This window comes from Perca fluviatilis, chromosome 9 (genome assembly GCF_010015445.1).
Source record: "Perca fluviatilis chromosome 9, GENO_Pfluv_1.0, whole genome shotgun sequence".
Taxonomy (NCBI): domain Eukaryota; kingdom Metazoa; phylum Chordata; class Actinopteri; order Perciformes; family Percidae; genus Perca; species Perca fluviatilis.
The window spans coordinates 21473427-21490838 of NC_053120.1; the positions used below are offsets into that span (position 1 = coordinate 21473427).

General features: G+C 40.4%; 1 protein-coding gene across 1 annotated transcript in view; it reads right to left on the reverse strand.

The window, feature by feature from the left end:
• Positions 1-17412, reverse strand: part of fbn2b (fibrillin 2b) — a 70369-nt gene that overhangs the window by 31792 nt on the left and 21165 nt on the right. The window contains exons 6-8 of the mRNA XM_039810910.1: positions 17040-17135; positions 5191-5388; positions 2052-2177 (exon numbers count right to left, since the gene is read on the reverse strand). Coding sequence (XP_039666844.1) covers positions 2052-2177; positions 5191-5388; positions 17040-17135 — 420 coding nt within the window. The remainder of the gene's footprint in view (positions 1-2051; positions 2178-5190; positions 5389-17039; positions 17136-17412) is intronic.

Genomic DNA, 17412 nt, shown 5'->3' on the forward strand with positions numbered 1-17412 from the left:
AACTAACACATTGATGCAAAAGATTCACACAGTTTTGAAGATCCATTTGCTGAATTGTGCAATTTAAAAGTGGTATGCCAATTTGCGGCTTCAGAGTCATACTGTACTGTTTAATGCTGACAAGATCAGTTTGTTAGTTAATCAATAACTATATATTTTGATACTCAAGTAATTGTTCAATTAGTTTAGCAAGCACAAACTTCAAACTTTTGATGGTTCCAGCATCTACAATATGAGGATTCATTGCTTTTGGCTGGTTTATATCATTGTTTTTCAGACAAATTGAGAATTTTGAGTCTTATCGTTGATCATCATATTGATTTTAGATTAAACATGAAAATAATCATTAGTTGCAGCTCTAGTCTTGTTGTGACCATGATCCCCTTTGCTATATATCTATATAAAGCACACGCTGTAAGTAAAGTGGTGGAAAGAGGCAGGATGTGTGTATTTTAAGGTAAAAATGACCATGGCGGGGGTAGAAGGTAGACGGTTTCAGGACTTTCTAATCCTAAACTCCTGCTTTATTTCTACCTTGTCTAAGAGTGCCCTTGTAGTATAACTGCTCAGCCCTCTCTGGGCTGGAATGTGTCTACAGCATCCACGCCCAAACGTCTTTGAGCAGTGCTCAGCAGTGCTCATTCTCTCCTTACTGTAAGTCCTGAACCGTTGGTGGCGTTCACCCAAAACCACAACTGAAACTGGGACTCTGATGAATTTAGTGAAGTCATCCTCCCTGTTTCCTCCTTTCTTAAATGTGACATAAATCACTTTTTGGTGTGTGTCATTGTAATTGCTTCCCATGAATCTGAAGTGGAGATGGTAGTTTTCTTTCTGTATCTGGTGCAGCACTCATCAATGCTACAAGTTAATAAAAGGAGAATTTAGATAATAATTCATACACTGATACACTAAGAACTTGGCCTTGTTCAGTAGAATAGATGTCATCTGGCTGAAACAGTTTAAGAGCTTTCTTTAATCCTCCCTAAAGACTAAGAACACATCGGCTTCAGTCCAACAGACACAAGCCCTGCCTGGCTAACTATCAGACTGTTTAGCCTGGGCATTGTTTAAATTCCATCCAATCAACACATTGTAATGTGAATCCACTCTGTGTGTCTGTGTTTCCATGTGTCTGTGTGTGTGTTAATGTGCACACGTCCAGACTTCTTTAACTCTGAAATGTCGTCACTTTTTAAACGCCCGTAGAGATTTGTAAACTGATGCCAGCAAACCCACAGTTGTCATGAGTGTCTCACCAGTAACTCAACAAAATATAATTTAAGTTCCAATGGATTCTTCTTTTGGATTGGTGATAACTTTAAATCCTTAAATACTCAGCATTCAAGTAGATATTAGTAGTATATTTCTGTTAATAATAAAGTCTCTAGCTTAAAAATGCTAGCTTGGTTTTCTTTGCTTCATAGTGAAATCAGTTGCATTTTTGGATCAGAAATAAAATATTTGACTTTGAAAAAAGTATTATGGGCATTTGGCATTATGTTTTACAGACTAAATGCTGAATTAGTTAGTAAGATCGTTAGCGACAATAATTTGTTGAAGCCTTAACCCAAATTGCAGTATGCATGAGGAATAGGTGAGACTGCTGCACTCACTGCTACAACCTATAGTATTATCACACTTCCTACAGAGTGAAGTTCGCATTTCTGTTTTTAGTCCTCGATAAAGACGTTGAGAGTTATCAGCTAGAATCCATGAAGCCATCTGGAAACGAATGTCTAGTTAAAGGAACTCAATGGCCTACTGCCTCTTTTTGTAAGAACTGTGTTTGAGATCCAGCTCATACCTTAATAATATTTCCCCTGTTACTAATCATCTGGCAATTTAGACAATAATGTAATGGCAGCACGTCAGAGATGGCCGCCAGTCTTTATGGTTTCTTCATTGACCAGGGTTGCGCAGATCTGATGGTCATCCATTTTTTACTGTAATACCTATTTTAAACATTAGGTCCTGGTTATGTAGGTTTCTTACTTTATTGTTGAACAATTTAGTTAAATCCACACTTTTTTTGTTTAGATCAGACTCACCTTCACATTTGTGGCTGGTTTCACTCTGACGGTGGCCGGCAGGACATTTGCACTCGTAGGATCCCACAGTGTTGATGCAGTTACCTCCGGCACAAAGGCCTGGCACTGCCTGGCACTCGTCCACATCTAAGAGAAGGAAGGAAAGACAGACATTGAGAAGAGGCAAAAGCAGAAAAGAACAAAGGTTCTACTAACTACTGCCATATGCAGAGCATTGGTTTAAGAGATGCTGCATCCTACAGTATGTTTGTAATATACCAAAAAACTACAAAAAGGACTCAGACTTGCTTCAAACAATGTGTATTCTATAAAAGTATAAGTTTATATCAGTTAACTTGGTTCAAAGCACATTTTAGAGCATGTTTCTGGCACACTTTCTGTCGCTAAAACACATTTCTTCTTTCTTCTGTTCTAGATCTTTGTAAAGGGAATGAGGTAAAAGCGAGAAGTAACTTGGCTCCTTGGTGTCTAAGACCACTTCCAGAAAGACCCAGTCCAGCTCTTGTTTGAACAGGAAATGGCTTTTTAAATGTAAGTTTTTCCCAGCATTCAGTGTGAGTCACTTTACCCATATACAGTATGTCAGAGGGTGGGTTCCTGTAAGAAACTGTGGATACCTCTGATCCTGTCTACCCTGACACACACACACACAACACAACACACACACCACACACACCACAATGCACACACACACACACACACACACACACACACCAGTCACATTGCCAGTCAATAAGCAGAACCCAGGCAGCCTGTTTCTATTAATTTGAATACATTTAATCTCTGCTTCTTTTTTAAGAAAGGCTAAAATTCCGTCTAGTGTTGAGAAACTCTCTCTGCCAAAGAAAGAAAGCATCTACCAGCCAGCATGTTGATGTGGAGCCTAGTGCAATCCTATTTGGATTCATGGTCAGGTGTGCTTTGTACTTCTGCCAGAGAGATGTTGCTGTAGGCTCTCTGGGGTTTAGTTGTCTTTATTTTTTGTGTGTGTGTGTGTGTGTGTGTGTGTGTGTGTGTGTGTGTGTGTGTGTGTGTTACCTTTTTGAATTTGCCTCATAAATAACATACACAGACTTTTACATATAGTTATATAGTTGGGTGGATCGTTGTATTACTACATCTTATGGAAGGCTGTGTTACATCCCTTTGATATGTTTTAACACGTGTCCAAATATCTGCCAGGTGTACATCAATAATTATTGGTACATACAGTATATTTTCCAGCCAACAGCTATTACACCTAACTACTGTACTTTATTTATGACCCTGAAAGAAAACCTTTGAAAAAGCTACTAAAAACCCTTTACATGTAGATCATATCCATTACATTGACATATTTCTAATATTATGGCCATCTAACTCAATTTAGATACTTTCCCAGCATAAAAGCACAAATATACTATATATAGGGCCCAAAATATGCATCAAGGAGCATATGATGAAAAGGTTAATGTGATTTTGGATATGTCTGTGTCTTTGCTAGAACTAGAGTCATGGAAATGACTGTCCTTGTACTGTGCCACTTTATTTTTCATAAACACAACTGGAAAACTCTACCCAGCACTGGGTAGAGTTGTTTTAGTGCAATGAAACTACCAAACAGGCACACAAAGATGGACTTGCTCCTGAGCACACTAGCCTGATAAACAGACTAAGTGGCCTTTTTGTTTCACGTCATGCGTTTTTATTATTTGAATCACTGGACGACTTAGAGATGTGGGCAGAGATTCAGATGCCTGGAACACACACTCAACATATCTGCCAATGAAGTCTAACAAGTATGAGTATAAGCCCACCATGTGTAACTTTCTATTGTAAATGTAAACAACAATTTTCTATAATCCCCAACTTCCCTGCATAAATACATGAACTTAATGTCTTTAGCTCTGATACTGTTGAAGTGTGGCCAGGTGCTATGAGCATCAGTACAAAAACACAGTCTCCCTCTGTGATGGCTCAAGCAAGACGTCAACCATCACAATCTGCCCAGGGTGGTGCTGGGTGTGTCCATCTGAGAGGAGCTGGATTGAGACAACAAAGAGCCTGGCTGGGCTCATTTAACAAGGGACACGACCTCCACATGTGTCATATATTGATGCAGTCTTAATGCCTAGTCTGGCCAGGGCCATAGGTTATTAGAGAGGCATGCAGAGAGAGTCTGGTCTGGTCTGAGGGGGCTCTGGGACACCAGCGTCAGGAATGTTGATGAAAGAAGGTGAATCTCAGTTCATATTTCCCTCAGTTTCTCTCTTATAATCTCCATATCTCACTCTTTTGGATTCATGTACTCAGAGCTGCTTGATTCTGTTATGTCTGCACTATCTCTGTTATGGTTAAGTGTTATTTTTTGCAAGTGAATAAGTTTATAAATTAACACTTTTAGTATCTTTGGTTTGCCAGCACATGCACATCGGTATTCTGCTATTACTCTTATATCATTGGGTGACATGATGCACTGTGTATGCACCACACCAGTGGTGAGGACAAGCTCACATTTTCATCTAGGATCTGCTCATAAACACTGAGATACTGACGCATAAATAAATAAAACCTAAAGCTGGTGTCTGTGTACAGGGATATTGAGATGCATGTACACATATTCTGCTAAATAAGACCTTAACAGGAAAAGACATGCTAGTATCCGGACCTACATGTAGCTGGGTACATGTAAACACCCTCAGTTTTGTTAACACTACCTCGAGGATGTTGTGGGCAGGAATTGCAGCTGAGATGATGACGGATGAAGTAATGGCTGCACATTGTGGTGGTTGTGTGTGGCTGAGCATGTGCACTTGAGTGTGTGTGTGTGTGTGTGTGTGTGTGTGTGTGTGTGTGTGTGTGTGTGTGTGTGTGTGTGTGTGTGTGAAGTGGCACCAGCGGCAATGTCGCTGAACCCACCCCACCACCCCCACCCCTGGAGCAAGTGTCATCATCGAACACGATGGACAGCTAAGAGATGTGTGTGTGTGTGTGTGTGTGTGTGTGTGTGTGTGTGTGTGTGTGTGTGTGTGTGTGTGTGTGTGTGTGTGTGTGTGTGTGTGTGTGTGTGTGTGTGTGTGTGTGTGTGTATATGTGTGTCTTCCATCATTATTAAAAAGAAGATCTGCCACCTCTGTGTACAAGAATGAGAGAATCTGACCTTGGCAGGCTCCAGTGCGGATGTTGGGGATGAAGCCTCGCCTGCAGGGGTGTGGCTGGGCGGGGCACTGCTCACAGGGGTGGCCCCATGCCCGACCAATGGTAGCGCAGCAGAGGGTTTTGGTGCAGACAATTCCACTGAGCTGGCCCTGGCACATCTGGTTGTTCACCTGGGTGAAACATGGCCCAGTCCTGTAGTCTGTGGAGGGAAAGAGGCAAGAAGGTACATAGTGATTTAACATTTGATTGATTAAATGATAAAACAATGATTCATTTCCTCGAACACATCTGGTGCACCATTAACTAAAACCAGATTTACTACATAGTTGAGAATGTTCTTCATGGGGAAGGCATATTCCCTGTAACATCGAACTGAGTCACTTCTTTCTTTCTTTCTTTCTTAATTTCAGTCAAACAACAAGTGGAGGGATGATGTGGAAAAAAACTGGCACAGCATTAGAGGAGGATTTTCGAGAGATGACTCACTTTAAACACGTCCTCGCAGTTTAATTGTTTCAAGTGTTTTGTTTTTGAAACGTCTCACAAAGAGGAGCATTAACAAGTAGCAGGTTAGGACTTAAGCAGAACAATATGAGAGTTGGTAGCAACATAGCAGCTCACATCAGAGCACGTGATTTCAGGCATTTTCTTATTTAACCTGCTCAAGTTAAACTGCAAAACACATCCAAATTGTTTCTTTCTGCAGGAATTTAGCAATACGATTTGAATGACTGCTATGTATTTCGTCTCTGTGATAACAAGTTAACCCATTGGATTGACGTACTCAAGCACATTCCAGTATTCTGAACAGTGGTGGTTTCTCTTTCCATCCATAAGACAGTACAAGGAATGGCAGTGTGGTCGTCAGAAACAATCTCCCCGTGACAATCGTTCACATGTTGTCAATTAAAGAAAAGTAACACAAATATCTCATGGAAGTCAGAAATATGTTTTGAAATTGCAGAGCCTATCTTTTGGGAAAGGATGGTAACAAAATTCAAGATAAGTAAATACACAAAGTCATTCAAACATGCTGCAAGTAAACATGAGAACAAAATGTCCCTGTCTTCAGTGATCACCTTGCCTCCTCACTGCACTGCTGTTTGCCAGTGAAACCATGGCATAATCTCGTTAAATGCACTTCACAAATCAGGCACAATGACCTCAGGCTGAAACCATTTCAGCAATACGATGGCTTCCTTTGTGGGAGAAACCCTTAATAAGTTCTCTGCAGTGGCGCCAAACTTAATATAGCCTTCATTAAAAAAGTAGCTTGTTAGATTGTCACAGAGCAGATGAAAGACAAACTGCACGGTTGGCTAGCCAAGGCTGGGACAGTGAGATGTGGAGAAAGAGAGCGGCCTGCTCAGCTCTGAAGGACAGAATGGCATGAAAAGATAGGAATCAGTGGTGGTGTCTGGTAGGAGTCCTTCAGACTTATTGGTTCCTTGTGCTACATGAAAGGGGATCGCAGAGAATGGGGGCAAAGAGTGGGAGACGCAGAAAGAAAGAAGAAAAAGAGAAAGAGAGAGGAAAGTAAAGTAGGTCAAACTGAGCATGAAGAGTGCAGGTTGGGGCTCACGCCAGTCCTCCCTCTATTCCATCTGTCTTTATTTCTCTTTGCCCGCTTTACGTCTTCCTGTCTGTCTGTCTTCTACTTTCTCCTAGCCGGCCAATGAGCCGCAATTCGATATCCATCATCACGCGGCCTGGTTGGCACAGTGAAGTGGCAACTCATACACTGCATGCATTTACTCATGTTCTTAAGTAACAAACAAATGATCTGTTTACAAACCTTTACACAAATACACTGTAAACCATATTCATTATTAAACCACATTATTTATGTAATAATCAGCTTAAGTATGCAGAGCACAGATCATATTAAGCAGAGATAACTAAGGATCTTAAGTTTCTGTATGGGAGGGGCGGGTCATTTGAACTGTTCTGAGCTAAAGCCATGTACATAAAGGCTGATGGGAAGACAAAAAACATGTTCTGAACGGGTTCTGTTCTATTTAAAGTGTGTTTATATATTTGTTATGTTTCTTGGCATGTTTAACATAAAATGCTTATTTTAGACAACATGACTCCAGAAAAAAATAATATAAGTTTACTAATATTTTTGGTAATGACTGACGTAAACTTGATTTGTCTACTGCATAAACTTACCGCTCTGTGTTAATACAACTTAACCTGTTTAGTTTCACCTTGTGTAAAAACTTAAACCCGTTTAAGGCAACGGGTTTCCACGCAAATTTCTAGCAAAGTCAACTAAATAAAAAACAGTGTACACACAGAAGCAAAATACTTCCTGCATACTCTGCTACAAATTTATCTTTAATAGTAGGGCTGCCGTTATTTTATATCGTTCTTATTCAGTCAGCAAATTACATAAAAAGACCCAAACCAACAATGCTAGATGGTCCGTGTACTTGGCGGCCAACGGATTTTCGTTTTGAAAGGAAAAAAACAAAAACGAAAAACGGCCAGATTCCCAATTACCATTAGTAAATAGGAAAACAAAAAACGGAAAACAACCCATTATTCGTTTTTTGTTTTGATATTAAAAAACGGAAAACGAAAAACTATCTTGTTATCCGATTGTCTTTGATGTGTTTGTAGATGGAACTCAGAATTAAAATGTGTGTATAAATCTTATTCCTCATTCATTTTTTTCGTTACCCGGAAGCGATTGTAAGTAGTAAGCGGCTGCATACCTGGAAATCATTTGGACATCAATGAGACCATAGACAGTTAGAATGATACGGACGTTAAAATGTTTTTAGACGAATATGCTAGTTTTATATTAGAAAACCAAAAGAATGGGATGTCTTGTGGGGATATAGCAGCTGCGTTGGGTTCACAGTTTGGAACGATAGGGGGTTTTCTGAGAGGAGTGTGCGGAGGTGGTGTGCTCAGCAGGGACTTGTGGCGAAACACAAGTTGACTTTTATTATTAAGTGGTCACAGGAGATTAGCGCTGACCGCTCTCATTCATCAAAAATGAGTCTACACAACAAGACAACAATCATAGTCTAATAACAATAATAATAATAATAATGAAGCGAAAACATTTTCAAAACTTCTCATTTTCACATAAAAGGTCTCTAACGTTGTTTTGCGCCATTGCTTTGGCAAAGTATCTGTTAAACAAACTAAAATCGAAACAAACAGGGCTATAATAAGTATAAATAAGATATAAAATCAATATAAATGTTTTTGGAGGTTAAAAAATTAACTAAGTAACTTACTCAGTACATTTTAAATTAGCTACTTTTACTATTAATTTTACTTGTACTTGAGTAAACTACAAAGTAACAGTACTTTTACTTAAGTGGAACATTTTTTTACTCTTTTCACTTCTGATTTATTTAAATCTAAAAATTGCATAGACCTAGCCCTAGTCTGCATATCGGCCTAGCTGTGGTCAGCTTTTTATTTACTTTAAGAGTAGCATTCATTTTAACAAAAGCGGTAAACGGCGATTGATAAAAAAAAAAAAAAAAAATTACCTCAGCAATACCTTCAGCGATTTCAACTTCAAGTTGGCCGTCAGGACAGAAGTCCCTGACAAGTCCCTGCTGAGCACACCACCTCCGCACATTATTATTATTATTATTATTAGACTATGATGGTTGTCTTGTTGTGTAGACTCATTTTTGATGAATGAGAGCGGTCAGCGCTAATCTCCTGTGACCACTTAATAATAAAAGTCAACTTGTGTTTCGCCACAAGTCCCTGCTGAGCACACCACCTCCGCACACTCCTCTCAGAAAACCCCCGTATTGTTCCAAACTGTGAACCCAACGCAGCTGCTATATCCCCACAAGACATCCCATTCTTTCGGTTTTCTAATATAAAACTAGCATATTCTAACTGTCTCTTTTTTATTTATTTTATTTATATTTATTAACAGAAGTACAACCCAATCAGGTACAGTATAAAATCTTACTACAAACTTACTGAGCATATCTTAGAAGATATATACATAAACGAACAAAAGAACATGGGGCATGATATATCTATCATTCTAACTGTCTATGGTCTCATTGATGTCCAAATGATTTCCGGGTATGCAGCCGCTTACTACTTACGATCGCTTCCGGGTAACGAAAAAAATGAATGAGGAATAAGATTTATACACACATTTTAATTTCCGAGTTACATCTACAAAAAAGATAGTTTTTCGTTTTCCGTTTTTTAATATCAAAACAAAAAACGAATAATGGGTTGTTTTCCGGTTTTTGTTTTTCTATTTACTAATGGTAATTGGAAAACTGGCCGTTTTTCGTTTTTGTTTTTTTCCTTTCAAAACGAAAATCCGTTGGCCGTCAAGTACACGGACCCTAGATGTCCATCTCTTAATACTTTTCAACTTCACTACCCTGTCTGTGATGCTCCCCAAACCGATTGGTTCCTAGTAAAGACATAAACCTGAAAACAATACTCACCTATACATAGTTTCAAGTTATTTTCCCTAAAACAGCTGGTGCCATAGTTTTCAGCAAACATGACTCTAACAGAGGTAAATAGTGCATTGATGGGGACTATTTTCAGCAGCAAATCAATACCTCTGTGCTTGAGTGCGCACTTACGATAGCAGGACGGTGTATGTGCAATTGATTAAAAGGAACCAGCTACATAAAGCTTGGCTTACACACTGGTTGGGTAATTCATTATGCTGGTTTTGGTATTTTCTTGGGATTTGTTGACAGTAAGAACATTTTTATATATTGCTAGCCTTACCCTTGAAAAGCAAAGCTCTTAAATATTCTGAGAGCAACTGCTAATACTGTTTATTACACATCTGCAATCACATATTCAACAGTTCGTCTTGTTTTGGGACTAAAACTAAAAACGGACAGTTTTTCCTTAAATGGACAGTAAAGAAGGAAAACCAAATGACAAAAGATGAATTGCGCTTCCAACCCTTCAGTCTCAACACTAGACAGTCGCACACAGCAGCCAAGTTCAGCAGCGTATGCATGTGCACTAAATCTATATGCATACACATGCTTTCTCAAACACAGCTCCACTCTTCTCTCTCTCTCTCATACACACACGTCTGTGTCAATACACATGCCTGAAAAAAAACACAGCATCTGTCTGAGCTGCAGCGTCGAGCCAAACAAAAGACTGGAGCAGCAACACAGCTTTCTTTGAAAGCACAAAATAACAAGCTGTGAAGAAATACTGCTTATCTCACACTGTCCCAATCAGCGTGTGTACTCCATGTGTTCAGACTTTTGTTTTTTGCCTTGCGCATATGTTGATGCGTGGTATGCACATCTGTATGTTATGAATGTAAAGTCAGTGGACACGTGCAAGTATGGGCTCGGGCAGGTTGGGACAAGGGAGCAATCCAACATCCTGACTCTGTCCTGCTGACAACATTCGGAAGTAATTTTGCCTAATTACTGTTCAAATTGCTCAATAGATCAAAAACATTCACCAGATCCTGTCTTCTATCCTCTATCCTCTCCTTACTCCTAAATCAGTCAGCAACCTCTATCTCATCCAGACGTCTCTGGTTTCATTCATAACTAGCATACATCACTATGAATTAAGTCTTTTTCCTCCGATAATGAGAACTTGTCCACTTTGCGTTGGACTTAATGGAGCCTTCTCATTCTTAAAAGGGTATAATTCTTTTTTCTTTATAAACATCAGAACTTCTAATAAAAGTTTCCAGGAATCGCTGCCAGTTGTAACTCCGCCCTGAGTTGCTTAAAGCACTGGTAACCTTTCACCTAGATCAGTCCACATAGATTACCCAGACAGTCATATCAAACAATGTTCTGACCCTTCACATATGATGATGTTTTTTTAGTGAAGCCAACAACATAAGAATCTAATATTGTTAAATATTTGTGATCACACATCAAAGCCTATTTCTCTTTGCTCTGATGAATGTTGGGTTAAAGGAAGATAAAATACTGTAAAGGCTGTGGTGAGAAAATATTTAATCCTGCCTGGAACGCATACCCTTCAGGGAAAACATTTCCCCATCAATCCTGTCCAGCTGTGGGATTGGGGAGATGGGACGGGTGCATTGACCTGAGCACTAGAAGGAAAAGAAAGGGGAAGAGAAATGGCACGAGAGAAGAGGAAAAATCCCATTTCAGATTCATCAATAACTGCTGAGGTATTTATAAAACTCCCAGGAGAAGAGGTCTGGGAAGATAAGAAAGTTGAAATATGAGTTGATCGCATGGAAATGAAGCTGTTATGATTCATACATACTTTCCTATGACAAGAGGTCAAATGAATTAAGAGAAGAAATATATCTTGATATATGTATACAGTATATATGCATGCGTGCATGCTTGTGTGTGTGTGTGTGTGTGTGTGTGAGCATGTGTTTTCAAACCGGATGTTCTCTCTAGACTTTATACAGCTGGAAGATTTACTCTGAGCCTAAACGTAATGCAGTTACTCACCTGTTGATAAACAGCCATTTTCTAATTATCCTCTATGTGTGTGTGTGTGTGTGTGTGTGTGTGTGTGTGTGTGTGTGTGTGTGTGTGTGTGTGTGTGTGTGTGTGTGTGTGTGTGTGTGTGTGTGTGTATGTGCGTGTGTGTGTTTGCGTGCAGACTGAGCACATGTCTGGCGGGTCTTGTGGAATTTCTGATCACATCACATTGTTTGTGTCCATGTGACCACGGCTGGTACGGTGGATATAAATAAATGATTCAGATGTGTGGGCTTGTTTATTTGTGTGTGCATTTGTGTGTCTGTGTGTTTGGGAGGTTTAGGCTCATTATAGCCAACCATAGCGGCCTCTGTTGGTCTTATCAGCAGCATAATCAACAAGCTTGAAATCACTCTTTTCCTTTATCCCTTATCATTTGTCAAGGAGTCTGCTCGTTTAATTTCTTCCAAACCAAAAGCAGTCACTCAAACGTGACTAAATATTTAACACACACGCACGCACACACGCACCACACACACACACACACACACACACACACAACTGTGGGAGAATGGAAATGGGAGAGATAAGCCCTCAGCAATCTACAGAGATCTGAAAGTAAAGCTTGTAGCTAACTGCTGTGTGTGACGGTAACTATACAGAACACACATCACTACATGGAAAAATCCACACAAAATGGTAATTATCTGGCATTTGTAACTCACTGTAATTCATGCATATACTTGTTGGAACGGTGACGGCATATATTGTTGTTCCTCTGTCATTGTTTCTATATCTTACCCATTGTATTGTAAAAATCAGCTTTGACTTCTACAGCTATTTTTGTCTGCTTTGGGAAACTTCCCATCACAATACTGTCCAGCAGTGGAACAATAATGCAGGCACTATTGAATGCAGACACCGCCAGTCGGGCAAGTGGGCTCCAGGCTCCATCAACAACTACCATTAATGGAACACGTTACTTATTCAGTGAGGGTGGGGGGGATTCTTTGTAGTGCTTTCTCAACTGCAGAGAGAGTAAAGCAGCCCATTTTTCATCAGGCCAGATCAAAGACGACCTTCATCGCTATCCCGTGGGGCTACTCAAGTATTCATTTGAACAAACCTCTAACCTCTAAGTTTGGCCTGGGCACTGGTGAATAATTTCCTCCACTTTTTGTTTATGAGATGGATCATCAAAATGTTGTGCACCCATGAAAAGCAGACACTAAAAACTGCTTGTGAAATGTGACGTTCCTAATTACACTAAATGCATAACATGATGATTTAATTTGGAGAATTTAATAACACATAGTATTTGGATGAAGCACAGGGCTCATTATGTTAGCCCAGTGAGACACATTTCCAGACATTGATTAAAACATACTTTAGTGTTGCAGAATTTGAATACACTGTCAGCCAGTTTTTAAGTTGATATTTGCTCCATTGTGGCTTGATAGGGTTCATTGTGTGTCTTGCAGCAGAAATTCCTGCATATGGAAAACACACATATGGGGTTGACATTAAGAGGCAACGTCATGCTGTATTAGTGTAGTAATTTATAGACTTGCTGTAAATCACATTTAGCATGGCTCCAAACTGGCTGACTAAAACTAAATTGTCATTGGGAATACTTTGTGACCTGTGCCTGCCCCTGAGTCCCACCCTTCCACCATTGCAGCCATCCTGTCCAGCCATGTTCTGTCCACTCTTACTCAGAGTCATTAGAGCAGAAATAGCACAGGTTCCTTCTCTTCCAGCACCCTCAAAATGCCCTTGACGTAACTGCCTGCTGGGGGGCAAAATTGCTCCTCTGCGATTATCGGTTTATTTACTCTGGACTGGGCCGCAGCCCTGGATCATTGGGACTGACCACAGAGCCTGTCTAAGTCCGACTGAGCAGTGCTGGATCAGAGATAGCTGAATGAGCCAAAGCTCTGAGTACACAGATCAGCACCACTCCCTCTTAGTGTACATGCAGATGAAATGATGTGAAAACATACATTAACACAAATGCAATGGGGCTCATATTGGTATGTGATGCACACACTTAATGTTCCATATACTGTAATACAAGACTAAGAGTCTACAGCCATGCTAGCAGCTCTGTGATACTGACACTCACATACAGGTATGGCTATAATAAGTAACCTTGCACGCACACATACAGATGCTGAATATTGACAGGGTACTCATGGTGGAGATGGTGGTAATTGCTTTTTTCGTTTAAAGGAGGAATGGGTAATTCTAACTCTATCTCACAAGATTCAGCGAGCCTCAGGCACACACACAAGCTGCACACACACATCCGCACGTGCACACACACTCCAGACACGCATACACAGAGGAGTTTCCCATGACTCCATTCCGCACACCAAGTTCACCTATACTGCTTGACTTTCACTGCCTTCATAATCACAGTTCATCAGCAGTATGTCACTACATCACACAGTAAATGGACTCAGTTGCACAAACTCTCAAACCACAACAGAGAACAAAGAACACTGATGGTTACACCAGGGACACTCCATCCATTTTATGCCAAACCCAATATTAAAGACATATACTGGACTTTTATCAAAATAACTGAATATCTCAGAGGACATTTAGTCTGAATTTGAGAATGATCTTTTATTGGTCAGTGTGCAAAAATTCTGCTAAGCTGTTTACTGGCAAGCTGAAGGACAAATGTTTAAATGTCCTATTTATTGTATTTGCTAAAGATGCAGTGACATGTTAAGTTAAAATTAATTATTAAGTGCTCATATTATGCTCATTTTCAGGTTCATAATTGTATTTAGAGGTTATATCAGAATAGGTTTGCATTGCACATTGCTGCAGATCTTCTTTTCACCCTGTGTGTTGAGCTCTCTGTTTTAGCTACAGAGTGAGGCATCTCACTTCTATTCCATCTTTGTTGGGAGTCGCACATAAACAGTACCTAGGTAAGGACTACTAGCCAGTCAGAAGCAGAGTATGAGGGCGTGCCACGCTAGCAGCTAGGCGAGCATTAGAACGTGTGTTACAAAGTGACGCACGTTCGTCACGGAAGTAAAGGCTGGACTACAATAGAGCTGTTTGGAGCAGTTTGTGAATAGTGTTTTCTGTTGGAGATGGTAAGTCCCTTTGGGGTGGACTTTGGGGTGGCTTTTTCACTAAACCTCTAATGTGCACAAAAAAGATATATAACACAATAAAGGAAAGGGAAAAAGCCAAAAAGCATAATATGAGCACTTTCAATTATTGAGGTCCAACTTTGAATTTTCATATCTAACACACGGTGACTTGGATAATTTTTATGTCTGCTGTCAGTAATATGATTTCTTATGAATAATGCTGTTAATTTGACAAATGTAGCCCAACTCCTCTCTTGCTGACAGAAATTTGGCAGCAAAAACACACAAACAAAGATTTAGAAGTGTTTCCCCTGTAACTACCTGCAGGTCCAGCAGTATCCCATCTCTGCAACATGGAGAGTGCTTGTACTCTCCTCCACCAGTCTTTGTGTACACAGCTGGGGAGTCCATTTTCACCCTGTCCCTCCCTTCTTCCTCCCCCCCATCCCTCCCTCTCTCTCCCTCTCTCTGTCTCTGCTTCACTACCTTGCTCCACTCCTCATCAGGAAATGTCCACGATCGCTCTACAAAGAAAGTCTATTCTGTCAGTCCTGTGGGGATGACGGGGGAAGGGGGGGGCTATTGCCAGATGTCTTTAAGGCTCCCCTCTAACAAACTCAACCCCCAAAATGTTGTATTTTTGCTCAAAACAAGACCCCAGAGTTCCATGGAGAAATAAGTTAAGGGATGAAGAGTAAGATGAAGGCTAGAATAGTTATAGAATTTGATGTGGTGATCTCAGTTAAAAACAAAGGGATGGAAACAAGTGAACACAAAGTAATAAAATAAGATTAGGATTAGAAGTGGGGAGGATAGAAGAGTTCAGAAGATGAGTGCTTATGGCAGTTTTTTACACAAGCATTCTACACACATACATATAAGTACCGGTATATTGTATGTATGTATATTATAACCTGTTATTTCATGTATATTGTATCCTAGTATTTCATGTATATTCTGTGCTGTGTGACTGATATTTTGCTGCTGTAACACTGTAATTTCCCATTTTTGGGATCAATAATGATATCTATAAGTAGGAAAAAGAAATGCAGACGAAAGGCTGAGATGAATGAGGTAAGTGAAATTACTGGCCAAGAACTTCTCTTAGTGTCAGTAACAGCAGGGGGAAGACAGAGGAGGTAGAAGGTGAGGGTCACAGAAAGGTGAATTTGGTGACAGAGAATATCTGAAGGTGTGTATCTAAATATCTAAAGGTTTCTCTCCTTCACTGAAAAGGTGAACTGAGGTGAACAGAAATTAAGCGCAGCCATCAATTCAGGTATTTTTTCCATCTGCCATGGCACTGTAACACCTCTTTCCAACACCCCGCCATCACTTCCCACCACACACATACCTCAGGCTTCTGTTCAAAGCTCAGGAGACCAACACCCACTGTCTGTCTGAGCTAACTGTATGAAGTCATCCACGTTAGAGGAGCTGGAGTAAGGAAGTAATGAACGAACAGAGTATGTCTGGACTGATAGGAGCAACACTCATGACTGCATGGCCACATCAAAGCCTTCCTGGTCCGATATCTTCCTTATCATTAGAGTGTGTGTATGTGTGTGTGTGTGTGTGTGTGTGTGTGTGTGTGTGTGTGTGTGTGTGTGTGTGTGTGTGTGTGTGTGTGTGTGTGTGTGTGTGTGTGTGTGTAGGGATTATTGAAGCTAGGTTGCCCTTTCAGTTGTCACCACATTATCAGATCTCAGCAATGAAGATGGTGAGTATAACATTGTTTTAACTCATATGAGGAATTACAGTAATACCAAAACTAGTAAAACAAGACCCAGGTTGTAAACAAACTAAATTCACTTTCCCTGTACACTGTTCCAGCACCCTTCTCAGTTGTAACTGAGAGTGGTTCTTGGCAAGCGTCATTCACAGCTCATTTCCAAAGGGGCGTCTCCAACGGACGCCGCTCAAATGCCTCTTGGCGCAATTGGACAGTCCTTCAACCAATCAGACCAACGATCCGGGTGACATAGCAGCGACAGCGGCATCAACGGGTTGCTGCACTTCAGTGGCCGTCATGTTGAATGTAAACAAAAAGCTGCTTGCCGTCGCTGCTCTATCGTCATTGTGTAAAGCCCGCCTCAATGGTTGTGATTGGTGCCTCGATTTGGTCAGACTGACTTGCAGAGCAAATCTCAAATTTGCCGGAAGTTCATCAGGGCTTTCCCAGGCTAGCACCCTTTGGTTTTCCCACTAAAATACCAAGCAAGGACTAGTACCAGCAGGCCTCTGTCTTATCTATACAAACTGAGCTGACAGAGGAGAATCGTAACTGTATCAACATAAAAATGAGGATGAGCACTCACCTCTCTCGCACTGCGGGCCAGTGAAACCGTAGACACAGGCACATCTGTTGGGCCCAATGCAGCGCCCCCCATTCTGGCAGCCATTCTCACACACAGCTACAGGAGACAGAGGAAAACAGAATTACATATATAGCACACTCTCTCTCTCACAGACACACAAACACAGTTTTTTTCTTTATATGACATCACCCTTAACTGTTACACATAAACACATACTATATTGTATATTTGTATAACAAATATATGGGAGGATTTTTATTGATGACCTCAATTCTTGATCCAGTAACACTGACTCTCTTCACTTCATTCCTTACTTTAAACTTTTCCCTAACCCAAAAAATAAACTTTAATGCAAGCATTACTGTAAACAACT